General features: G+C 38.2%; 1 protein-coding gene across 1 annotated transcript in view; it reads right to left on the minus strand.

Moving 5' to 3' along the window:
- KIF25 (kinesin family member 25) overlaps window positions 1–26254 on the minus strand; it is a 39945-nt gene extending 13691 nt beyond the window's left edge. Inside the window, exons 1-9 of the mRNA XM_057381230.1 lie at window positions 26090–26254; window positions 25297–25362; window positions 21234–21350; window positions 19218–19356; window positions 14858–14961; window positions 13616–13704; window positions 12105–12147; window positions 8265–8332; window positions 3282–3356 (exon numbers count right to left, since the gene is read on the minus strand). Of these exons, the coding sequence (XP_057237213.1) occupies window positions 3282–3356; window positions 8265–8332; window positions 12105–12147; window positions 13616–13704; window positions 14858–14961; window positions 19218–19356; window positions 21234–21350; window positions 25297–25362; window positions 26090–26167 (779 nt within the window). The 5' untranslated portion in view covers window positions 26168–26254. The remainder of the gene's footprint in view (window positions 1–3281; window positions 3357–8264; window positions 8333–12104; window positions 12148–13615; window positions 13705–14857; window positions 14962–19217; window positions 19357–21233; window positions 21351–25296; window positions 25363–26089) is intronic.
- Window positions 26255–26790: the final 536 nt, after the last annotated feature.

The raw sequence follows: 26790 nt of genomic DNA on the forward strand, positions 1-26790 counted from the left end.
ATCCTATGCAAAATATGTGGGTGGACACAGATGCATCCAGCCACAGTACTGCTTTGCATGGAAGTCCAACACCGCTGTGCAGCTGAAGTTTGGCTCCTCCTTGTCTGTGCCTGCTCTGCAGCCTCTGCCAGCACCTCGATGTTGACAATAGTAATGTGCCAGCAAAACCCTCGGAAGATGCAGTTATGCTGACAGACTGCTGTCTCCCTGGACTATCTTATTTGTTCAGAGACAGGACATTAGTAGAACCTTCATACACAAGGAGTGCTTCACAGTTTGCAGAAACTTCTGCTCTACTAGAGAGCTGCAGATATGGTCTTGTCCCTGTTCTGCCAGGGAATAAAATTTCACTGCCTAAGCTACCTCCTTTGTGGGCAGACCTGAAACAGCTGCTTTTGRTTATCTGATGCTTTTCCTCATATCAAAAATGTAGTTTCAAGGACATGCCAACATATTTCAATGAACACACCCATCTAATTTTTTTAATGTATGGTTTCAAGTAATTAAATATTTACATGACTACTTGAGTGATTTTTTGCATGTTAAACAYGTTTAGAAGCAATTATTTCAGGAGGATTATTTTGAAAGCTTTCACTTGTTAGAAAAAAAATGTGGGCTGATAAGTCACACATAAAATACCTTGGTGCCCCTTCTGGGAATGTGAAATCAAAGTTGCACTATAGTAAGATCCCTCCTGATTTTAGCATGCAGTGCAGAATRTAAGATAGGAGTCCAGTCATAGATTTGATTATGTTAAGGAGAAAACTGTMATTGAAAACAAAGGGCACTAAAGTAACATTAAGTGTGATAAAAATTAGGGCTGTAAATCTGAAATYAGGGATTTCTTGAAGTATTTACTGCTAACATAACTCAGTAGAAATGCTCACACTAATTTTGGTAATTTTTAGCTAGACTAACAAGGAATATTTTTCACARTTCCATCCCTCATGCAGCCTGCTTAGCAAGCCTGTATCTTATTGAGACTTCTAGCCCTACTTCAAAATTAAAAAGATCTTTGGAATAAAAAAAAGGAGCCAGATGTTTGCAAGTGTTTTTTTTCTTTAGAAGTGGGCAGGGGGTTGTAACACTGAAGACAGAGATGCAAATCAGGTATCTATCAGTGGTAACTTGTCTGCCAAAGCTAAAACAGTGTTTCAGTATGCCCAAATGAATTAAAACTGGCCAAAGCAGAATTATATCTAAGTAGATACAGGAGATAAGGAATTGTTGGGTGATTCAACAAGAAGACAAACAGCAGATTGCTTTACCTATATAATAGTTATTTATGATCATTTACTTCATTGRTGTTCTAGCTCCAGCATAAATGTTTCAAATAAAGAAGTCTGAAGATTTTTAACWACAATTCACCTATGTGCCTTGATATTTTTCCTTCTCCACTTTGTTTATTATTATATATATTTTTGTTTAGAAAAGTGCTTATTGCCAAGCCAACATTTTTGTAACACTTTTCTCCTGAGAAGAGYGTGGGTGTTCACTCTAATAAAGTTACCACTAGGAGAGAACACTGTTAAAGGAAATCAAAGGAAGAGAAATTTGTTCTTTTTAAAAATAAACAAACAAGTTGGATTCTTCAATGATGTAAAGAAAAGAAAAGTTATCTTATTCCCTTGCTGGCCCTGTATGGCTYACAGTAAACTTTGAAGACTGTTGTACTTTGTCTGTCTTGCATAAGGAACAATCTTTCCTTCCTGTGTATTTATACTGAAAAATGAAACAATCTATTAAGAAAGAAAAACATAGGGAAAAAAAAAAGGAAAAGGAGAAGAACACTCCCTCCTACTCAAGCTAAAAATTGTTACGGACCCCTTTGGAACCCAGACTAAAACTATCAGGAGCAGCAAAGAGGTTCAAGGTTCAGACTAAGTATGTCTGTTTCCCATTTACAGTGGGAAGGCTGCTTTGCTCATTTGTATGGACTCGCCTTCTCTGAGAATCTGCTTCTGTTTACAAGAAGCACTTCTGGAAGAACAAAACAGGTCTTTTGTTTTCAATAATAGAACATTTCCTTCCTTAGCTTTTAGGATTCTCCCCATGCAAAAATCTGTAAGTGGGAAGTACAGCAGATAAAGGTACAGATCAGATAGGTCTGAAGACACTTAAAGGACATATTGAACCAAGGCAAAATTATAATCATTGGAAAAGGAAAAGTAGGGAGAGAAAACAGTAGTCTTAAAACCTGTTTAAACTCCTGCAACCTAGTGGTCCCTAGGCTGCTCAGATAAAGAAACTGTGGTTACTCATCACTAGTAACGAAGAATAATGCAATCTGTGACTTCCCTCACCCAGGGAGCTTTTGGAGGCCCCTCTGTGGCATATGGAATTCCCAATGTTCACAGTATATTTAGATACCTCTTCCAGGACACTTTTAGGAAAAGAAGCCTTGGAAACTTCAGCGAGCAGGCTGCTGGGAACAAGGACTGCCACTGTTCAATTATGCCACAGTGGATGGAAAGGGACTGTCTTTTCCTCTACAGAGAGGGAAAAGTCCATGACAATCCTACCATATAATTAAGTGGTATTGGAACAGGGATAAAGAAGGACCAGAAAGAAAGTGAGGTATAAATCTAAGTTCAAGCCTCAAGGATTATAAAAATATGCACTTCAAAGCTTCTTTGCAAGAGTAGCTTAAGCTGGCTCAGTACTTATGAAAATTCACATTTTATGAGCTTCAGTAGCCAGAAGTAATTTCTGTTAGTGCTTGTTACTGATCAGTTTTGTATTCAAACCAGAATTCTGTTTTAYCACAGTGCCTGAAGGAGTAGTAGAATGACTGAGAATGCTCAGTTCTGGCTCATCCAGGAATTGATTGCACCACCTCCTATGGACTATAGGACACAAAACCAGAACAGAGTGGCCCTGGTAAGGCTTTTACACTCAACACAGTGTTCATAGTGAACACACTGTGGGAAAAGATGTATCATAGAATGTCTGCAACTGGAAAAGTTATAAAACATAACCTAAAAGAACACAAAGAAAAAAGACAATGTCTTCCATTAGAAGCAGCAGTTTGACAGAAGCAGATCTGAGGAAAAACTGGGGTTTTCTCTATTTTATGAATTTGCCCGCCCCGCGAAATTTTGTAAACTGTATTTTCACTGTTCCTACCGGGAAACAACATTCACTTGCTGCTGAGAAAAAGGAAAACAGGAAAATGGAACTGCAAAGCCATAAAATCACCCCTATTAGGTTTGGTTTTTTTCATTGATAGATTTCAGTAAATTATTGTGCCTTAGTTTTCTTACTGCAACCTTTTAACTTACCCATCCAGGAGAGATGTTAGCAAAGGGGCCACATCTGCAAATAYTGTATCTTGAGACTCTGAATCATTGTAAACTCTGAGGAACAAAGTGCAATGATTAACCAAAGAAAAAGATGTTGTACAAGAACACAGATTATGGAAGCCATAGGACAATGACATAAAACATGGACCTGCTGACACTTCTGTGTCAGGGAACTGAATATTAGAATTCCAAAGTTCTCACATTTTGGGAGCAGCTGTTGTGTGTTTTGAAGCAAATAACCCATAGGTGCACAGTTGTGGATTTCTGAGTTCCTCCTAAACCTCCTGCCTGCTCCTCTGGCACACAGAGTCCTTTTTTACGCTGCACTGGATCCCTGTTACTTTTTTCCTGCCTACTAGAATGTTAAATAGCCCTGCTGCCTGGGCCTGCTTTGCATCACYTTATGGAAGACAGCAGTCAGGTTGTACTGCCCTTTAGAGATGGGTAAAATTTGGGGGGGGAAGCAGCACAGAGGCTGCAAACTTGCTGAGGACTTGTCTCAGGAGAGTCAGTGGCATAGCAGATATCAGAAAGTTCCTGAAGGCCATRTTTCAGGATGCACTATCTTTGTGGGCAAGGTCAGACTAAGGTATTTTCATCCCCACCCCTGATGAGCTACCTACTTTGAAATCCACACTTCTCACTCAAGGGAATATTTTCTTTTACATAATGATGTGGAACGCAGACCTATTTTTTAACAAAATGGAAGATAATTAAATTGCATGRGTTATTCTACTTCTTAGAAAAGAGCAATGACAGTTCAATGCTTGGGCAAAAACAATAATGTAAGGAAGAAAAAAAAACCCCATCAGTTATCTTCAAAGAAATTTTTCCTCCAACTTTTTCAGGTTTGTACAACATAAAATCAAGACCTGAAAATAGAAAACCATCAGAGAGAGAAAATTCTGATCATAAAACATGGATATCCTAACTCATTAATTTCTTCTCTAGCACAACAAAAACATATCCTCCCAAAGACTACAGCCTGCAGCACCYATTGTTTATACAAGATGAACACAATCTAAAATATGAATGTCATTACCCACAGTTAAATATTTGAGATATGAATGTTTATCTTTTGAAAAGATTTCCTTTTCTGTTATCCTTCTGTGGTGTTTTTTTTCTTTTTTCTGTCTAGCTGTTTTCCAATGAGCGATATGTTCTTTATAGCTCACAGAAAAATGGCTAATTAGAAACAGGAACTCTGGTAGCAGCAAACATTACAAATACTACAAATACGTAGTCACTTCTCTGTGCATACAATATAGCAATAAACTCCACATAATAGTATCCCACAGATTGTATAGGATACTACAAGGTTAACTGAATGAAGACAAAGWGTGCTGTTCAGCATTTACTCAAGCCTCTTTGTATATCTGACCATGATCTGTCTGCTACAATCTACAGACTGCACAAATAGAGTTTTTGTATCTGTGCTCTCCATAAATAAGATTGTTAGATAGGGATCACAGTTAAACAGACACAGAATTGGAGTCAGTGCACTGAATTCAGCATTTTTCCTGACAACAGCCAGAGGAAGGAGCAAGAAACAATATGGTGGCTGGAGACATAATAATTCATCTCTGTGCCTCATCGTAATCCTTAAAAGCTGTACACTGACCTCAGAACTGAAATATGAGTTGAATCTCTGTTTCAAAAAAAATATTATTAGAATTAGCATTCAGTTTCTTTTTGCATCTTGCTGAATTCTTGGCCTGGAGCAACATCCTGTGGCAACATGTTCCACAGACTAATTGTAAGCTGCATGAAAATGTACTCTTTTCAATAAGGAAAGGAGCACTTGTCTRGCTTGATAGACAAATACTACTTGTACTGCCATTCCACTGATGTGCYGTCATAGTTCACTGAGAAACCAACAAATATGCAGGGGTGTGGCACAGTTTGGGCCAAGAAGACACAGGCACTGAATACTCTGTCCCTGCTTTGCATGCACATGAGCATATGCTTCAGCAAACTTTGCACAACAAATCTGCAAGGTCAATATAAAAGAGCAAAAGCACTTCAAAACACTTTTCTCTGCTTCATCTATCACCTGGAATTGATGAAATATTCATTAGCACCCAGTCTTCCATCTTAACCAACTAAGTCTCTAACTCAGTATGTGTTGAAATATTTTTTCTTCACGCATCAAAACATCTCAGAGCTACTACATAAATTTTAAAAAAATACTTAGGCATTTTAAAGATTAAAACATTCACAGTTGGTTACTTTTGTTACCCAAGAAAGCAAACACTTTGTTACTGGCCACAACATGGGCCAGAATCAATCAGTCTTAGGAGTTCCTTTGCACAGCAAAGTAGAATCACAGAATCAATTAGCTTGGAAAAGAGCTGCAAGGCCATCAAGCCCAACCTTTGTCTGAACACCACCTTGTCAACTAACCCAGAGCACTACGTGTCACATCCAGTCATTTCTTGAATACTTCCAGGGGTGGTGACTCTTCTACCTTCCTGGGCAGCCCATTCCAGTSCTTAAGCACCCCTTCAGTGAAGAAAATCTTCCTGATGTCCAACCTCAACAGGCTGGACACACTCCTAAGCCCTAGTGCTGCTTGAAGCCATTTCTTCCAAGTACAGCCACAGCTGGGGTCAGTCCAGCTCTGTCCAGGTCAGGCTCTGATAGCTGATCTGAGAAAAGGCACAGTGTTCCACATTACAGTAACTACTCAAATATTTACTCAACTTCTWAAAGTGGTTTTACTGCCACTCCTTAGCTGCTGTGGTTCAAGTACTATCCATACTGAAATTAAGTGGTTTAAAATAGTCTTGAACTAGTTTATGCTACACTGTAACCACAGCCCTGGCTGAAGCATGGACACCCACTTCATTAGAYATCTGAAACCCTGAAAGATGCTGCAAATCCAAAGAATCTCTTTCTAAAACCCCATGTATTTTTACCAGAATGATAGATTTGTCCCTGTGCACTGATCAATGTGAATTTCACACTGAAAATTCTGAGCTTTCTTTTTATTTTGCTAACTGATTTGACAATAAAATTATAAAARCGTAACATGCTGAAAGCTGGAATTTTCTTCCTGAGCTGAAATCAAATATTTTGACATTTATTAGTTCCATAAAACATTGCTAAAAAAACCCCAAAAACCCAAAAACATTTTAGAATTCATAAGAACCATATGCTTTTCTGTTTATAAAATAATAGCTGTACTGGGACACTAAAAAAACATTCCTGGAGAACTGCATTCTATGGGGGATTTACATKTTTAACCCTTTTCCCGATTACCAGGATCTACACCACATTTCCAGAATCACAGTACCTCTGGAGTCCTGTGTCAATACCATTAACTGTGTTGCTCGACAGAGCTGAATTCCAGCATTATTCTGTGTTTACTTCAAGTGGTATGGCTGGGTTAGGTTCAACTGAAGAGTGAAAGGAATTAGTCTGAGTAGCTTAGCAGACATGTGAGGGGGCCATATGCCCTAGSGGATCTCATATGCCTTGAATCAAARGAGTCCCATAACCTACAGGATCATAGTAAAGTTTCCCCAAGATCTGCATTATCTCAGGATTTTTCATGGGCTTGGTGGCCTACATGACAGCAGACCCCATTCCTGTGAGTAGAAAACTGCAGCACAAGAAGAATGCCTTGAGGAAAGGAATGCCCGTGACTAACAATGTTTAGCAAATGTACAGGAATTTAGGTTGAGCAGGCTCAGATCTTAAGTTTAAACCAGGACAGATAATTCATGTTGGGTACATCTGACTTGAAAAATCAAGTTTTGCCTTCAAGCAAAGAAGCATGAAATTGTCCTCCTGTATTCCATTTCCAGGGGCTTTTGGAGCATGGTTCAGGATAGAAGCCTCCTGAGTCACTGAATATATAGATGCAAAGTTTGCATTAGGAATAGGCATTGGGGGAAAATTTAGTATTKCTTTGTTTACCGAGTTCTTGTTTGTATTACTTAATTCTTCATTCCTGTTTTCAGARGTGCAGGTCAGCACCATTTTGAAAGAACAGAAAGCACTCTTCAGCCTGATTCCCAGTTTTCTGTCTCTCTGACATGAACTATCAGTGACTCTGGTGTCCCATTCAAGCCCTTTGAATGCCCTATGGTGCATTCAAAATTCAATTCAYGTCTATGAATTTTTGAGCATCTAATATGGAAAACAGTCACACTACAGCCTTTCCCTCGGGGAGAACTGAATCCCATGCCACTGCTCTACCTTGCTGCCTATGGTCAGGCCATTCAAACATCAACTCGTTCAAGTACTCAGCCCAGTTTCTGCCACAGTCATGCTCTGAATCTAATGCTGAAATCATGCAATCCACCCCAATTCATAGAATCATTAAATGGTATGGGTTTTTAAAGGTCGCCTAGTCCAAGCCCCCTGCAATGAGCAGGGACATCAACTGGATCAGGCTGCTCAGAGCCCCATCATGCCTGACCTCAGATGTTTCCAGGAATATAGATATCTACTCCCTCTCTGGGAAATCTGTTCCAGTGTTTCAACATGCTAATTGTAAAAGGATTCTTCCTCATATCGAGTCTTAATTGACCCTCTTTTAGTTTAAAGCATTATCCTATTTCTATTGCAACAGGCCCTACTAAAAAGTTTGGCCACATTTTCTTATGAGCCCCTTCTAAGTACTGAAAGGCAAACATGATTTCCTCACCTTTAAAACATTCTGCTACTTTGCAACATGTTGCAAGGATCAGATAAGTCTCCATACAGGTYTTAAATTTAGGCATATCAGTAATCCTTACTGAGAGAGACTATACCCTGAAGCACATTATTGTGTCCCTGGAAGAACACAAATAGCACATTAAAAAAACCCCAAGAATTTTCCCCTGCCTCCCCCACTTGAAAAATCAAGTAAAAAAAAATATTACCCTCTAGCTAATGCCTACTAAAAAAATTAGTTTTCACGATACAAATCTTCCAGCAATCCAGATTTCCAGATGGCTACACAGGACTACCCACCTCTCAAACTGAAAAGTCTTGTTTATTGATGCATGACCGGGACGGYTACACTTGACAAGAATGGTTTCCTAAGGGAAAAAAGCAAACTGTCTATAGTTAACATCACAGGCACACACACAAAAACAAATATGCACCAATTCTAATGTACCAGGTGACAGATTTAAGGATCAGGAAGTCCAAGGCCCTTCTCCAGCAGTCACCAATACATGAGGATTTAGAGCCTATATACTGTGATGAACTTGCAAAACCTTAAGAAAGGGTCTCAAAACCCATTCAGGTTATTAAATAACAACCAGCACAAAACATGCACTTAAGTTCAAGAGAAAGATCCAAACCCTTACCTGAATTTTTTTAGTACCTAGAAAGTCACAGGCAAGAAAATCCAACCTCCCTAACTGCCACCACAGGCAGAAAAAGTTGCAAAACAATTCTTTTTTTTATTGTTGGGCAAATTTTCACAGTGCCTTTTCAGACTGATTTCATACATAGTTATGTCTAGAACTAAGCAGAAGATGTACATTTCATTAAATAACATGCTGGCCCACARCTAAGAGAAAGAGCTACACTACCACAATCCATAGAATTCCATGAGTTTTTAGTGGAATCCACTTTCCAGATGAGTTATACAGCAGCTTTTTAAGTCTGCCAAATATGTAAACAGCTCTTTAAAATATTGCCAGAGTACTATACCAGTAGCCTGGTATGGCTTATGCAGCAGATTCTGTCTCCTTCTGCTCCTCACAGCAAATAATGCTTTATTGGTGAGAAAAGCAAACAACAAGKTGTGGGGGTTTACAACAATTTGGGTGGAAGCTCTCTAGCACACAAAATACTTCATCCAATTCAAGGAGATTTTCTATCTTACCTGTGGTTAAGATTACAGTAACCTGTGGTTACATTACTGCATTTGATAGGAGTGCTGAAATTCCTAATGTGCTTCAGACAAGTACCTTGGAGTGCTGAACTAGTGGCCTTCWAATAAGTATTGCCACAGACAGTAGTCATAAAGAGCTGAGCAAATGACAATCACATAWCAGTGTGTCCAGCATGCAAAGGGCTAATAAACAGCAAATTTCTTGCTTTGAGTTTACAAGTAATTCTACCTCTTTCAAGAAAAGAAATGTCTCATTATTAAACTAATCATGACAAAACAATCTACAAGAGTGTTGTAGAAAGAGCTATGTTACCCATGTAAGTACTGGCAAATTTAGCTGAGTACAGATGTCAGTACAACATTGCTACAAAATGGCCTGACACAGAAATTCTAATAGGATCAGTAACCAACAGGATCTGGGAGAAGGAAAAAAGAAAAAAATGAAAAGGACATCCAAATTTTTGATTTGGATATCAAATTTACTTGTAGACCAGCTTTCTCCAAGGTGAGAATGAGACAGAAAAAAACCTCTCTTTGCATGACATAGAAACAAAAGAATTAAATGTTAATAGGTAGAAGTTTCATATAAGCATTTGTAATGACCATGTCCAGTCAGATTTTGAGTATCTCTAAAGATATAGATCCAAACCCTCTCTGACAACCTCGTTTAACCACCTTCACAGCTTCTCTTGTTTAGGCTGAATTTCCTGTATTTCAGATTACACCCATTCCCCCTTTGGCTGTCACCACCAGGAAGTGTCTGTGCGTTCAGTACCTCCTCATCTGCTCATTTTCTCAGGTAGTGACAATRCCAGCACTGCCCAGTGTCCTAATTGGTGTGGAGTGGTTCAACCTGATGTGTGGTGTGTATTCACTCTCAGTGATTATTGCACAACAAGCTTCAGAAGAAAGGCTCAGACAGGTATTAATGTTACGTTGAGGAGCTGAACACACATAGGACAGCAAAAAGAAAATTTCAAAATCTTCAAGTAACTCAAAAACATAAATGAAACAGTCTTCCGTATATCTCGTAAAATCCTTTGTCTTTCTTAGGCTTAGAATCAGAATAATGATTCTCTAGACAAGATGAGCAAGATGTTAGAAAAGATCACATGTCTTTTAAGAATAGTATGAAGATCTAAACAAACAAAAGAAAAAATGCTCAGACACTAAACTGAAGTCATGGAGTCCCTGTGAATCTGATTCTCAAATGTGGCCCTGCTTTCTTACAKAATTATGACAAATTTCTGCCTGTTATGTTACACACAAAGTATCTTCAGGGAAAAAATCTGGAAAGACAGTCATGATCCAAAAAATGAAACTAATGAACTCAGCACCTGTATCACGGAAAGTCTTCCTTCACCTTGATCTAAAATTTCCTTTAAATCATTGTCTGGGAAATGGTTAACTTGTTTCCAGAAATACAAGCTTTGACTGTGTTKCAACTAAAAGCTAGTAACAAGTCAAGACCCATATTTTGATCTGAAAATTACACATTTATCCTAGCCACAAGCATAACAGCTTCAGTTGTTAAAAGCAAAATAAACAGGCAATAAACATTGCTTTCCTTTACTTTTCTAAGATTAGTCTAAATTGACTGTTTTTTTTTGCAAATTCTTTTTTTTTTCCTTAAAGAAAGATAAATTCATATTAAGATACTAACATAAAGACTTCAGGTATTTCAGCAAAACTGGAAAATATTTTAACTAAATACATGTCAAGGCAAACTAATAAAACATTTGAAGTCTATGTTGTGTTTTCCAAAACCAAGAAGTAAGCATCCTGCAAATTTCATTTCTCAATCAAGTCTATGCTTATATTTGTATTCCTGAACTATTTCATAAGATTAGGGTATTGAAGGTTAGCAAGTCACTCTTTCATACAAACTATAACTCATAAATTGGCATAAGCAAGCAGACACTTGCCTGTAATCATGTAGATACTGTAAKGCATCAGATATGTATATGAAATAATCCAAAACCTAAATATTGACTAATTTCATCCTTATGCAATAAAACTTACCAGGTCAGAAACAGCTGCAGTATTTTATAGTACAATAAATGTGTCAGGACATCCAGAATACTATATCTACTATAACAGATCCCTCTTTTTTATCTCCTGATATATTTACTCTTTCTTTGTCTCTTCATGTGCTCCATTAGTTACCTAATTGCACATATATATAGATATATCTATATATATATAATTATCCACATTATACAAGTGATATCTGCCTAATGAAACTATAATTTGGTAGATTTAAATGCATAACCTACTGCAGGTCACTTCAGCAATATTTTAAGCACTACACTATGAAAGAGAATTACATGAATCACCACGTAAGTAACAGTGAGCAGCCAACTCAACTAAAAACTATGGCAGCAAAGAAAATGAAAACCCAAGTYAATACTTAGACCTTAGCTCACACTACTGTGCCTTTTTAAATTTTATATCTTGGTAATGGCCTCAATTATTGCTGGAATGTTATTTGGATTTGCAACCTCAATGATCATTCTTCCGCCAATGGACCTAAGCCAGGATACTTTAACATGCTTGACTGCAGCACCATGTAGGCTGCTGTGGTTCATGAGGTATCATATTTCTCTCCTAATCCATTAGCTGTGCTGCAATAGTAAAATTTGAAAAAAGCCTGACATAATTTTAGAAATAGCTACAGCACATACAAGTGGCTCAAAGGGAGTAAGAGCAGGAAGTCAGCAGCAGTTTAATCGTTGCAAACATTCAACCTCTGGTTAAAGGATGGCTGCCACCAGCAGAAGCTCCAAGCTATTACCACTATAGAGAATCTGGGTGAAAATAGCACAAATCACCTGCTGTTGCACTTATGGGTAATCAAATGTGGGCACCACCTGACCTTGTTGGTTTTATTTTCTAAACTCACGTCTCTCTTGTTTCTTCTTCTAGTATCTATGAATGTGCTTTGAATTTCACCATCAAATACTCACATCATCAGCTGCATAAGCCACTTTTTCTGAAAAGTTTCTTTGCCTATAAGGGAAGAAAAAAGAACCAATAGGGGGAAAATAGGTAGTTTTCAAACCTGAAGATTTCCATTTAGCCGAGGAAAAACAATGTTTAAAGTGTCTGTGAACTACACATTGTCTGAAGAGTACCCTTCAGAATTGCCACTACTACTGGACCCCATGTGCATACTAACACCACAGTCAATAGTGAATAAAAAAAAATTATAATGCAATCAAGCAAAATAATCAGCTTTAGAAAAGACATTTAGAACAAACCAAATGAAGACTAATTCACATGCCAGCTGTTCTATTATTTTTAGATTGTTAAATGAGCTTGTAACAATAGGCTTTCACTTTAGAAAAAYGCCTTCTTTTCAGGTATTTGTCCCTAATCTTGAATCCATGATTAGACCAAACACTGACTGGGATTGCTGAGGTGTATAAATTTATTTATGTRCACAAGTTTTTGGAGAATCAGTCCATAGTTTTACAGGTAAGTTTTATTTAAATGACTTTTCAATACATTAAGAAAAGTTACTCTTGACAATTGTTTGTTTGGCCCAGTCCATCCAGTTTTACTCTGCAAGTCAGCATCTGATTGCACTATTTCATACTGCAACAAAGTAAGTGAGTGGGTTCCTTCCCAGCTGTTGCAAGTTTCAACTTCGGGCTTCTTGTAATATCTTGTCTGTTATTTTTAATGTTTTAATGAAAACAACAATTCTTTTTTTTTTTGGTAAGATTTGCCAAAAATGAATAAGCTTTGAAATACTGAATGTACTCGCTTAGAATTATCAGGCAGTAAAAGTAAAATAAAGCCCCAAATCAGCTATTTACTGATAAAGCAAATGATAATGTTACTGGTTTCTAACCACCCACCTAATTTTCCCCTTCTTTCTTTGTGTATACTTCAATCTCTACTTTCTTTCATGTTAGTCATCTATGGAGAATTCMGCTGGTTCAACAGATACTTGCATCTAATCCCTTTCTTCCTTTTGGATCTTGGAATGTTTTGACACATTAGTTACAGTAAATGTATTATAAATTAGGGATGCAGAGCCAAATTAGACTGAAATAGAATTACCAATGTTTGTGCTCATAGCCAATGTGTTCTATAGCTTGACAAAACAATTGTAACACTGAGTGTGTTTCTCCACCCACGACTTCTGGCAGCTCTTACATTAACGCATCCCAGAATTTGTATAGGATAGTGAATACACTCTAAACTGATTGCAGCTGTGTTACTTCTGCCAAGCTGAGGATAATCCTGGGTTGACAGAACAGTTAAGGCTTTCTATTGAGGTAGACATACTTTCAGACAGGGGGATGAGATTGGCTAGAGCCAATTTAGCARGAGAAGGAAAATCATTGTCTCCCCACACACATAAAACCAGAAAAATCAAGGTCACAGTTGTTCTCATACAAATATAACTATTGTTTTCTCTATTTTAATTATGAGTCAGGTAGGTTCTAACAAAACCAAAACAAATTACCTGTCTTGGGATACTGAAAGTCCCACAGCATCATCAAAAGGTAGCAAYGGTCGAATCCTGCAGTGGACTCTGATATTTCCTCTCAGTTCCTGGGGTAAGAATATTAARCTGTATTTAATGCAAGTTACTGCAGAGGATAAATACACTGAAATTTATCAAACAAACATGAACATAGCCTTAGACTCTGTGGGGGGAAAAATAGAATCAATATAATTTGTCCTAATAAGGTAGGAGAAAGTACTTGAGCTCCTTAGAGCATTGGAATTGAATAGCCCTCTCCAGTTCATACGGACAAAACCAAAACCCCTCTGAGACATTTYTCCCTTCCCTTCCTTTTCCTCCTTCCTCCTTACCTGACCTTCTTCAGATACCTGAAGGTATCAACACACAACTTCACACACACCATTTCTCTTCCACCAGTCCTGAGGAAGATGTGGAATATAAAATGTTGTACATTTTCCTCTCCACTGTGTGTTCCTACCTGATTAAAAAGTCAGTAGCTGATTTTTCTCTGTAGGCTATTTTAGACCACTTTTTGTTGGTGATCAGTTGTCCKCATTTTATATGACTGAACAGTTTGCCTGTGAGGACTATTGACCACTGGCATTAATGCCCCACTGCTCTGGGGAATATCCTTTCAGCAAACTGCAACACAAGGAAAAATTYAGAAGGCAAATACTTTTTAACAAAGCATTTTATTGTCCCAGGTAGAAAAATGTTTAAAAATTTTGTTTGGAGGTAGCTTATGTTTCTAAAGTTCAGGTCTTGAATCAGGYAACCCAAAACTAGATATCTGGGGGGTAGAGTAAATTTAAAGTACAAAGGAAAAAAAGAAAAACCATCACTAATGATCAAGAAGGATACAGCTAGACATACTTGGAAAGATAAGAGATGACTACTTGKCAACTTCAAGTTAATAATTTTAAGGATTTAAAAACTATTGCAAAAAATGCAAATTTAGAGAAAAGGATGAAGAAACTCAACTTTTCTCCACTATTSAAAATGGATGATACTCCTTAGGGCAATATGTCACACAAGTGCATTTGGAATATGCTTGTGTAAAAAGAAAGGGGTGGGGTTTATTACAAGACAAATGTGCCTCAGCAAATAAACACATCATATACAGACAGCTGGGGGAGGGGATATATCCATGTGAAGTATATTCTTTACTTTTACTGGTGAGAAAATTATGGGAATAATTTCAAACAAATCAGCCAATGTGCTGTCATTAAACATACTTACAACTAAGCTGTTATGTAGAGCCTTCCTCTTCTGCTTTTCTTTCTCATATCTCTCTGTCACCTCTTGTAGAGACTGCTCAAGATCAAAAGCTTTTATCTGAAACACTAGAAGAAAGCAGTTTCAGAGAAATAAACTCCATGACTTTACAAAAGGAATTGTCCAGTAGCACCTCATGAAATATAAGCACAAACTTTCTCAACTTCTACCAAATTTCAGTTAGGAGGATTAGTTTCTGATTTACTAGATACCTATGAAAAATCCCATCATAGTTCTTGATATGTGAAGCTACAAATAATTACCACAAGTATACACGTGAAGTCTTGAAAAGCCATCAAGAATATAAGGTATTTAAAGGCAGTTCAAATAAGCCAATTTAGTTAGAGTCAGTTATCTGTCAGCAAAGCCTGAAACCTAAACTTGAAGCCGCCTGCTGCTAGATGGGACTGTCACTTGCAAGGCTAATAACACAAATGCAGTTATTAGACTCATGTGAGCTAACTTTACAAGAAGTTAACCTGTCATTTATCCTCAGCCTCACTTACAGTGCTATTAATCCTTTACTACAGTTGTAACATTCCCCTTTAAGATGGGTCCATCACTCCATGAGGATTTCATAGGAAAACTTGATCATTTGAAGCCTAGGGAGTCTCTTAACACAAAATTGAGAAGAGTGATATGGGTCATTATAAAAGCCTTCTAACTTTACAAATGGTTTTCTTTCAGCCTAATTACATTAACACTGAGCAGACCTAATACGAACACACAGCCCGGAAGGCGCATAATGTGACTGTAAGCTTGTGTAAAAWGCAAGCTTTTAGGAACCCCAGTGGGAAATCAATCTCCCCAGCAATTAGTGAGGAGTTTGGAGATATAGAGTATCAAGCAGTCAAAAACAAGGTCTGTGAGCTGAGTTAGCAGAATGGCCACCAGCCTCGGCGTGTGCAACTTTGCAGAGCAAGGAGCAGACTTAGTTTCTCAGCATGGTCACACATACAATTTATTCTCTCTGGTATAGACTAAAAATCAGGTAATTTCAAGGGGCATTTGCCTACACTAGAGATTTCTCAGACCTTTTTTTTTTAATACCCATGCTGTTCACTTCCAGCTCAAAGTGTTCCTCCACATGTGCATGCACACAGGGGAAACATGATGCTAATAGCGGGGGAATCAAAGTCTAAGAGTTTCATTACGAAGAATCCTTCTCTTGCATCCTGAAGTAACACTAGCATGCTTTGGTTTAGAGAATCCCATCCAAATATGTTACCATAGACTGTCAAAAGGGCCTCTTACAGTCACTGACTCCTAATCACAGTGTATTTTTTAAAACACAAGGTTGGAATCCACTGATTATTTAAGTAATCTCCATGATAATATCTTCATTTACAAATTCGTAGACACACACTTAAGAGTTCCTTAAGGCTCTTAAATAAGCAGTAAGGCAAAACAATAGATGCTGAGGGTACTTTTCCATTATTCCAGTCTTTAAATAAAAAAAAAAATACCAATTTTTTCTTCAATATTTAAGTGGTCTTATATTCAATATTTAAGTTCTCTTCATGAGGACTCTCAGAGGATGACTGGACATTATATATTCAGTTTCAGTTAATTTAGGTCCTAATTACTCTTTTTTTTCTGACTAGCACTTCTATGGCAAAGATAACTTTGAAAACAGAAATCAACCCTGAATTTTCTTCATCTGACACTAGAGCTTTTAAGCAACAGGAGGACTGGAATCTCTAGAAAATGAGTCAAGATGTTGCATATAGCAGATGGTATTTTGATATTTTTAAGACTGAACTGTCAATTTTAATGTTCATCTTCTATAAAGCTTTATGTGCAGCATGGAAAAGCTTTACAGATCCAAGTTTCCTAATGCATAATTCCTGAACTTCTATTTTTTTTTGCTGAAAGTATGGTTATACAATTACAAATATAARCTTATATTTAACATTTTTCTATTTTTCTGTTTGGCATCAGCTGCAAGCTATTCTTCTTTAACCTAGGAGTAGACATCAGATACATCTGTTTTCAGATACTAATAACACAGTCTTAATTATGCAAGAGAAGTAGTCACTACATGCCTGCAGCCATTATAGACATCCCTTTCCCCCATCCTTTGCCCATCTCTTTGATCTATACAGAAATTTCCTGCAAATGACAATTTTTCTGTTGCTGGATACAACATCCCTCTCTTACTCCTACTCCACACTAAGAGGAAACACTTTCAAAAGGCATCTGAGCTGGTAAAACTCACCCATGCAGCTGAGGATAAAAGATGATGGTAGTTCACATTCCACAAATACAAGTCACTTAGCATGATGCAGAGCTCAGCTTTCTCCAACAGGAGCAAAGCACATAGTTGCTAACATATGGACAAAACAGGAAATAAGCTCCTTTTCCTTCTTCCCCCCCCCCCCCCCAGAGAAAGTGTCCCCAGAATTGCAAAGCATCAACATCAAAACTCTCATATTCTCTGAGAATATCTGCATGGTGAAGCAATCTAAAAGGAAATCTTAAGTTTTTTTAAACTCCTACCATTCCAAAAATCTGYTGAATTACTGCATCTGTCTCAGTAACATAATTTGCACTTGGGTGGTGAATATTTTTAGCAAAAATGATAGCAGCTTTGATCATAAGGGAAACAGGCGTATAACAACAGAATAATGGGCACTTCTCTCTCCTACAAATTTCTACTACTTAAATTCCAGTGGGAAAGGTGGCAGTAGCCTGGTTTTCATACTGTGAATAAAGATTTCTAAGCAAAGGACTAACCAGTTATTACAGGAAAGCGTGTAGTTTGTTGCAACTACAACCTTGACATCAACCTACTCAAATGTTTCTCTATAATTCTCTCCCTTGTTTCCAATCTCTGTTTTAAAATTAAACTAGTAATATATACAATCTCCATAGCATATACTTAGGGCTTTCTGTCTACAAAAGATTATATGTAATTTAAGGCTGGCAATTCCAACCGTCATATTTAACCTTAACAATAGAATCTCCATCTAAAACATTTGACAGAGAACTAAAACCCAGCCAAATTCAAACCAAAAGTCATCCACCAAAGTACTAACACACTATTTTGTTATAGTCAGGGAAGTGTCTTCTGCTTCTGATTTCTAAGAATATGGAAGTGCGAATTGAGAGCAGTCCACAGAATTTTTCCAGGCCTCTGAAGGAACACTTACTAATGATTTACACCACRATAGCTCAAGTGATAAATCCAAGTTCCTATCTGTTCATTTAGCTCCCTGCTTCAAKCAGAGAAAAAAAAATCACATTTTAGATAAAGTTGATTTTCCACTTTGGGTTTTTTTTTCTCTTTTAAAGACATGTTGAGCATTTTCTCTACAAGGATAACACAGCAATCAAATAAATTTTAGTCATAAATTAGTACATAACATACAGGAATAARTTCTGTAAACACACATCACCAAGAATGCTCTTTATTGCTACTGACATGAGGAGTCACATCAAAYCAAATAAGTCCCAAAACGAAATAATTCAAGGAAAGAAAAATAGGAGCAAAAGGTACCTTTTAAATGGCAACATATGGACATCAGAGCATCACACAGGGTCTCTGACTACAAATTTGTATATTCATTGCAAGTTTCTCAGGCTTCAAACAATTTAAGTATTGCATGTGTCAGGTGCTTCTCAGGCCTGGTGGGAGATTCACCAGAATCAAAGATATTGGAAGCACGTGCAGAGATCCATACCATGGGATYCAGGTGTAGGACCAAAGCACTTAGCTCTCAGTGATGAGGGCAGAGAGCACCAGTGCACTCGGTCGCCTTCCTATGTACGCATGAACAAGGRAGCACCCGAATTCCAAAACAGCAATCTGTGTGCTGTTAGTATCTACAGTCCAGCAACTGGTTTTTTATTTGAAAGTAATTTTTTTTTCAATAAATACACAGAAATATTAAAAATCAACTCTATCCTATTTTCAGGCAGTATTTTCAGAAACCTCTCAAATCAGCCCAGTCCTTTTCYGCTACAGTCAAGAGCAGACAAACTTCAGCTTTTTAAAGCAATGCTTTCTTTTTCTGGCTCTTCTAAAATAGCCAAGATAACTAGCCTGAGAACTTCAGTTTAAAAATGTTACTGCTGAGCCAACTCAGCAGCAGCCTAATTCACACAAAAGACAAATCCAAATTATTAGTTACAACCTCTGCAAAGTTATTTGTACTTCTAATGCTTCAGAACTCCTTAACGATTTAATGTTAAAAAAGAAACAAGTGCTACAATTTCAGTGACGTATTTCTCAACAATCAAACTCAACCTTCTAAAGTTAGTAACATTTAACAATGACATTGTTGATGCTATGTGTTTGAAATGTAAGTGCAATGAGCCTTACTTTGCATTGCTTCATTTTGCAGCTGTATCCCCTGGACTGCAACCAGAACTTTGTAAAGACAAGTCTTGCTTTGACGCTGAAAATCTTTTGAAAGCTCAAGAGCAAACGAATGGAGGCTCTTCAGGTCTTGCTTAAGCCTCTTCTCCTCAAGAAGAAAAATATGTTATAAAAACACAAAACCAGCAGTTTAGAAGAAGCAATGTAACAACCCAAATTATTATGGTGAGATTATCACAAGCAGGAAGAGCCCTCTACTTGATGGAAGGCAGCTTTCAGGAGTATATCTTTCAGCATGTTTAGAGAAAGATCTTGCACAAGATTTAGCAACATAATTTTCTAAAAAATGCAGCAAGACTTTCTGGATCCTTATCATCTTATCACACACACTTTGACCATAACACGGTTTCAGGTATAACCAAGTCTCTCTCCTATTTCATCAGACAAAAACAAGTGTGTGTGAGCATGTGTGTGTTCTGTTGACTTTTAAGTCATATCCAGAATTAGAAATGAAAAATTGTGATCTGTGTATCCCTTACTAGTTTCATTTTCCACACTTTGATCAGAAGGTATTTGCTAGGGTTCACTCTTAAATATCTTAAATAAGCTAAATAATGTCTTCCAATAAGAATACATGTATTTGGAAAAAATCAGAAACTGTTATTGTTCAGAAAGGTATTTGTATTTTGAATGTTACTGAGCATAACATATATTATGAGATTTTTAAATGTTTTTAAAACCAGCTTATATTCACTTAMAAGCCCAAATAAATAAAAACAAATKGACCTGATTTTAGGATTAGTAAACTTCTTGACATCCAAGTCTGGAAATGGACATGCAAAGGCATCTGTAAAGTGAACTTAACAATACCTTATCCCACAGAAGAACTGTAATGTTTCATTATCAGCCTCCTACAAAGTGTTAAATATTCTGTGACATTTTATTTTTCCAATTGTAGTACCGACCTTGAATTAATCATTTAGTTCCAATGATAAAAAGGCAATCTAAACTAAATGGACAAAATCACTGCATTTCTCACTCTCAAAAGCCACAGAATCTAAGTGGAAGAAGTATTTTTTTGTTATTATGAGTATAGGATGACTGTTCACTTAGGCTTTTATAAGGAGAGCTTTGTTCTCTCCTAGTTTTCACTGGTATCCAATGGTTTACTATCTCAATCCACTGGTACTGCATCATAAGCGGTTCTGCCATTCTAACTAACCAAAAATGTGAAATGCCACCACAAAATTTASAAAGCAGAATCACTGTGATCAGAATAAAACAGAATAGTTCTRTTGGAAGTGATCAATCATCTAGTCAATGTTACAATCAACAATATTACAAAGCTGAACCCTTCTGCCTGTTAAGTTTTTTTCCTAAGATACTTGTCAGTCATTTCATGCAGGCATTTAGTGCTGCCCTGAGAAAAGCTGATATTTGGTAGTGTCCCTAAAAGGAACTCACTATTCTAAGAAGTGACTTCACAAGGAAGTACTTCAACAAAGGAAAGTATTATGGTACTGGCACTGGGAGATCAGTTTCAGTCTCTCTGATGCAAATTTAAAACAACCTGAGAGAGCATACAGCAAACTACTTCTCTCCTGAGATGTGCCAGAGAACTCTTAGTAGTCAGTGGAGCTCTCAAATGCTTTTTTAAAAGGATTTGCCTATGTGGTTAAAGTATATCACAATTACTGTTTTTAGGGGATGTCTATGTGACAGTCATWTGAGGAACAGCAAAGTTTTSATTACAAAAAGACCCAGCTCCGGTATTAATAGCAYCCTATATGAAAGATCCTGGAGCTCAGGAGCATCCACTTTTACCAGCCTCTCAGGTGACTTTACAGCCTATTACAGAAAACCCACTCTGAAATCATTGTTACACATTAGCAAGCTCTGCTGTGAATACAGTAAAGGTTAGGTTCATGTCACACCATTTTCTGTGTGTTTATTATATTTGAAAAGSATGTAAATGTTTAGGGCATAGATTATGCCTAGGTTACTACCGAATGTCTTTACCTTTACTGCACCATGCAGCTGGTTTACAACAGAACTCCTCTGCAATCTCAGCGGCTGGCCATGAGCAGCATAGAGCTGCAATACTTCATTAGTGCCTCTTCCAGCCAACCCTTCATACTGTTTTTAAAAAAAAAGAATCACAAAAAAAWYMMYTWAAAATGGCCATGTTTCTTACCTGTAATTCAACTATCTGATTACACAGGATGTTGCCAATACATAATTGCTTTGCTTTTACCTTTTTCTGAATCATATAAAGAATTACCACATGAAAACTGGTCAACATCACAAAATTCTACTTTCTTAGGGTTGCAAACCTGAGCKCCAGATTACTAAAATGCTTTTGCAGGACCTAAACCCTCTTACTTATGCATGAGGTGGATCTAAAGGCTTTAAATTGTGTCATGACCTAGGRAAAAGGGCTGGTTATACAGTTGGATTGTCTCCTGGAAACTAGATTTAATGCAGAAAGCACTGTGGAAGGCCATGAAACAGAACAAAGACAAATCATACACGTGTTAACTGCTGAAGTCCTGAAATAGTTGGTAACACACAGCCCCCAACTTTGTGCCCCGTGACAACACCAACTCCATTACTATCAGGAGGGTTGCAATGGCGCCAAGCTGTGCCAATAAAGCCCTGCTCTGGGTCTCCAAAGCAACYAAAGCTTCAAAATAACCAAAACATTTTTTAAAGGATACGGAGAAGAAAGCTTTCTAACAGTCTAAAATTACCTATTATGCAAAAGCAATTCTTACTGCCAACTTTGGAATTTTGTGAGATGTGGAAATCAAAAGGAAAATAAAAATAATACAACTGGAAATATTTACAGGCATGACTCCAAAAAAGGACATCTCCATGGAGATTTCTTATGAAATTCTGTAATATGGAAGAATATGTGTTATACTAAAAAATGCATTTTTRTCATTATCTGACAGTCTTGGTGCTTAAAATGAGCTGCAACTCCTTCATCTACTTTCCCCTGCCACCTGTTGACATCATTCCTTAGTCAGTACTAATTGCCTTTTCCTTTATTTTGGAAATGCACTTGTCTCTTGCACTGACTTATTTCCTACTTGATTCACACAATGAATTCTGTGACTGCAATTCACTRTTATTTAAATTATCAAAGCATAGAAGAATACAACAAAAGACATGAAAGTGCTAAATCTACTTACACAACAGGYTTGATTTAATTCCAATCATCTGATAACAACAGGTAAAAAGCAAACATTTAATTGCAGTTTAASTACAGAAAATATTAGCGAAAACAATACAATATCCTGAAGCTGTTAGGATAAAGAAAGATTATAATTTTCAAAAAAAGCACTTCACTGAAACCAGTATTCTCATGTTGCTTTTTTACCTTCACAAATCTTCTAYTTATAAATGCAACTGGAAGCTCTGTACAACGATGCACCACCTTTGCACTAATATAAAAAGTTCTTACAAGAAATAGCAGAAAGAGATTTTTTAAAAAAATTGTTAGAGGCTTTAAGCTCCCAGATTTTGAGCCTGATTTTATACAGTATTTCAACACTAAAAAGCTGAGGATTTTCAAGACTTGTGTTACTCAAATTTAATATTTACAAACACCTTCACAAAAAACCAAACAAGTAGGGCACCAGAATTTGTATCTCCAATCACACGTGAAAAGTTATGCATATGTTTATAAGCAATTGAAGTACTCAAGCCTTGTTAAGTAAGCTTAGGGTAGTTAAAACCTTCTTTAGCATCTAATCTTCACCATCTGCACAGATTCCCCTGACCCTCCACATTGCTCAACACTAACAAGAAAAGCAGAAAGGTCGATGCTACTGTCATTGCAGTCACCCTCTCATCACTTCCCCTATCATGTTCATCTTTACTGCAAATGTCGCCTTGATTTTTGGGATTTTCTCCACTAAAAGAGTTTTAACATTCATCAGAGTTGTTCATAGGCCATAACTTGCAAACCTCTGTTTGTGCATAGAAGAAAAAAACAAGTAAAACATTTTCATAGTCAGCTTTATTATAAGCAGACGTGAAACTGAACKACTCAATAGCATTCTCCAAAGTGAAATCTCAGTTTTGCAATCAGATCCATTCTGGCAGATTTGGCTTAATGTAAAGAGGGCTGCAGGATCAGGAACTCGAAGACTGCTAATAAAAGCAAGGGCTATGCAGGTAGATAAACAGATTTGCAAATAGGAAAAAAATRAACAAAGGAAGTCTACCTAGAAGAATCTGACTTCCTATGTTCAGTAACAACCCTTCCAGTATGCTGTTGGGATAACAATATACCAGGCTGCAGCACACAGTAGAAGTACTGAAATTCATCACTGTCTCAGGGATAGAAAGGAAGGTCCATAGCAGGAGATAACATTTTAATCAGACTGATGCAACCTATAGACAAATRTTTACACTGCAAATCCTACTGCATGGCAATCCTCCTAAGTTTGTCTCCAAAGCTTCCCAACACACTCCAGCCAAAATGAATCCAATTAGCTTTTACAAGTTAAGAATGAGACCTCTGTTAACCCTGGTCATTGTGACAGAACTTGTTACAGCTCAATCAYTCAGGCTCCACCAGCAGATCTGAAGGATCACGGATAGACAGTCAAGGAGAGTAGCTTTACCACAAGTACAGCTGGCAGAATATTAGCACATATGGTGCAAYATTGCACAGCTTTAAATGATACTAATTTCAATTAGTATTGTTTTTAATAGGGAGTCTTCAATTGAACTAAAACTAAAACTAAATTCAACTGATATCATAGATATCAGTTCAGCTCATATTTTCGGCAAACTAACCAAGAAGAGGCAAGTTTTTAGGTGCATTTAAATACCTGTCTGAATAGAAAAATCAGTGCAGGGTTAACTGCAAAGAATTTAATTTGACATTGTTTCTGACTGATGGTGTAACACTGCCCACATTCCTCRTGTGTCTGTAGGGGTCCATATCTTCCAGTGCATTTTCCAATAAAATGTAGCAGTGCTCTATTTCAAAAACAAGGCTTCAGTCTCTAATACACAGGCAACTCCTTCCTACATCTGATATCCTTTACTGACGAGAATAATTTATTTCTTGTGCTTGTGGGGATAAAAAATAATCAGATTAAATACTTAAGGCTTTCAGTGAATACTGTAAASCAGAACAAAGACAATAAAAACATTTTCTCAGAATAAATTAGTCTTCTTCTGTATACCTAGCAAAACTAATTTCAGATGGACCACCTGTTTCCAGTTAGACTTTGAAAAATGTTAAACCCACTTTTATCCACGGGTGTTAACAAAGCCACAGAAGGCAAACAGCTTCCTTGCGGTCACCCAACCAGTTAATGTTTCAGCCCAGGTTAGAAACTCTTGGCCAACAGTTAGTTACCACTGATACTCACTGCTGGCWCTGTTCTAGCAGCCTAGATCCATACTCAAAATCTTGTAAATTTCTGGAATTCTACCTTTGAAGGCCCTAAACATTATCACAGGCTGCTCCTTATTTCAGTAAGGATCTAGGAACAACCTCTGCTTCTGCAGAAGGATATAAGGAAATGAGGGTATCCAGTTGTTGCTGYATGCTCTGTGACAATGTACATGTGCAACAATACCTGGTCTTTTCCAGACAAGTGTAACACCAGTCCTATGAACACACATAACAGGGCATCCCTGGTAAGYTTACTCAAATTGAAATGTCTTTCCTGCACTCTATGAACAGTTCTTTTCAAAGCATCATCCTAATTGTGTCTAAAAAATATTCCTAAAAAATCTATCATCTTTTAGACAAACATGTTCCCTGTAAAAAGAAAGCAGCATTCCATATTTAATGTTACAGAGTCATTCCCTCAGTTCAGTTTTATAGATTTAAAACAACATCAAATATTTAAACTTAAGCCAACTTCTAGTTACTCAATCAGCCTATCATTACTGCTGCCATTCATGATTTTGAAAAGGATAGAAACACTGAGTCTTAATGCCTTCATAGATTTTCCCAACCGGTAAAAAKTGCAAAACCTGAAAAGAGGAAGGCAGATTCCAGTGTTTCTTTTTCCTATTTCCACAAGAATTCTTTTTGAAAAAAACCAATCACCTGTGCAAGCTTCAGATGAAGAGCAGCATTTTCAGTTTCCAGGACAACTATTCTTTCTTCTTTGGTCTAAAGAGGAAAACCCACAAAAACGCAAATTAAAAAAAAAAAAAATACAAGTCTGATTAACATTGTTAATCATATTTCATTATGACAGCCTTCATTATCATATTCTACTGTTTGTCAGACTTCTAAGATCAATGGATTACCCCCCATCTTCTAATCACAGCAATATTTGTAAACGAGTATTCAAAATCAGGATATACTCTTAACATTTCCTTATTTCTGTCCTTTCTGTGATGTTGTTTGCTTGTGTGTGAACACAYGGATATATATAATTTTAACCGCTTTTGCCTTGCGGAACCACTTCCTCCTGGCATTTTCCAGAATCGTGCCTTAGAAAGGCACTGTTTTATTTACTTATACATAAGCATGTAAGTTTCCATTTCCAAGGCAGCACTGTTACAGGTCTTTGAAGGTGTCGCGGCCAGACGCTCCCTCAGCCCAGGAGCGTCTCCCGAGAGCGCTGAGAGCCCGCCYTGCCCGGAGATGAGGCAGGAGGGAAGGAGAGCCGCTCTGATTCTCTACTTCCATCCCAGCCTCAGATGGAGCAGCCTCCCCCCCACACGTCGGGGTCTAACAAGCCCCTACAAACTGCCGGATTTGGGATCGCCCCTATGAAGGAGGAGGAGTTGCGAGCGCCGGCCAAGCCCTCCCGTTCAGCGGGCGAGGCGCGGCCTCGCAGCACGTGCCCGCCCGCAGGCCCCGCCCCTTCTCCCGCTCCTCGCCTCCTCACGCGCAACCGGTGCTCGAGCTGCCGCAGGCGCTGCGCCCACACGGAGTCCGGGTCGAGCCCGCGCCGAGGCCGCATCATCCTCCCGCTCCCGCGCCGAGACGGAGAGAGAATTCCTTTAGCTCCGGCGGAGATTTAACCCGGGACGCGTCTGGGGCGTAGCGCGGCTGCCATGGCGACGGGCCCGCCTCTTCCCTCCCGGAGCTCTGCGCCCTGCTCTACGATTGGCTGAGCGAGCGCCACAGCCTGTTAGCTACCCCGTCCCTGAGTGGCAGAGTGACTAACCAATCCGCGAGCAGGGAGTGGGACAGGGCGGGACCACGGCAAATGCCTGTGACAAAGAGCGCCCCCAGCAGGGAGACTGAGCAGGGATCGGCCATGCTATCCGTAGGGGTGGGGATCCCTCCGCCGTCAGCGCCCCCTGGGACAAATGGCCTCAGAGATCCATATCCTTTATCCATAGGGGTGGGGGATCCCTCCGCCAACAGCGTCCCTTGGTATAAGTGATCTCGACCCCAAGGCCAAGGATTAGGGCGRGGAGTGCAGGAATAGATGGAAAGGCTGGAATTCCCAGGGGCAGTGTAAGGCTACCCGGTTCCTGTGCCCAGGGGCACAGATCTTACACCAGCACAAAGGCGGAGGAGGAGAAGGGCAGAGCCAAGAGCTCTGATATTGGCTGTAGGATTTCCTCTCTGAGCAGCTGG

This window comes from Malurus melanocephalus, unplaced genomic scaffold, assembly GCF_030028575.1.
Source record: "Malurus melanocephalus ecotype Western Australia unplaced genomic scaffold, MMel_1.1 scaffold_499, whole genome shotgun sequence".
NCBI lineage: Eukaryota > Metazoa > Chordata > Aves > Passeriformes > Maluridae > Malurus > Malurus melanocephalus.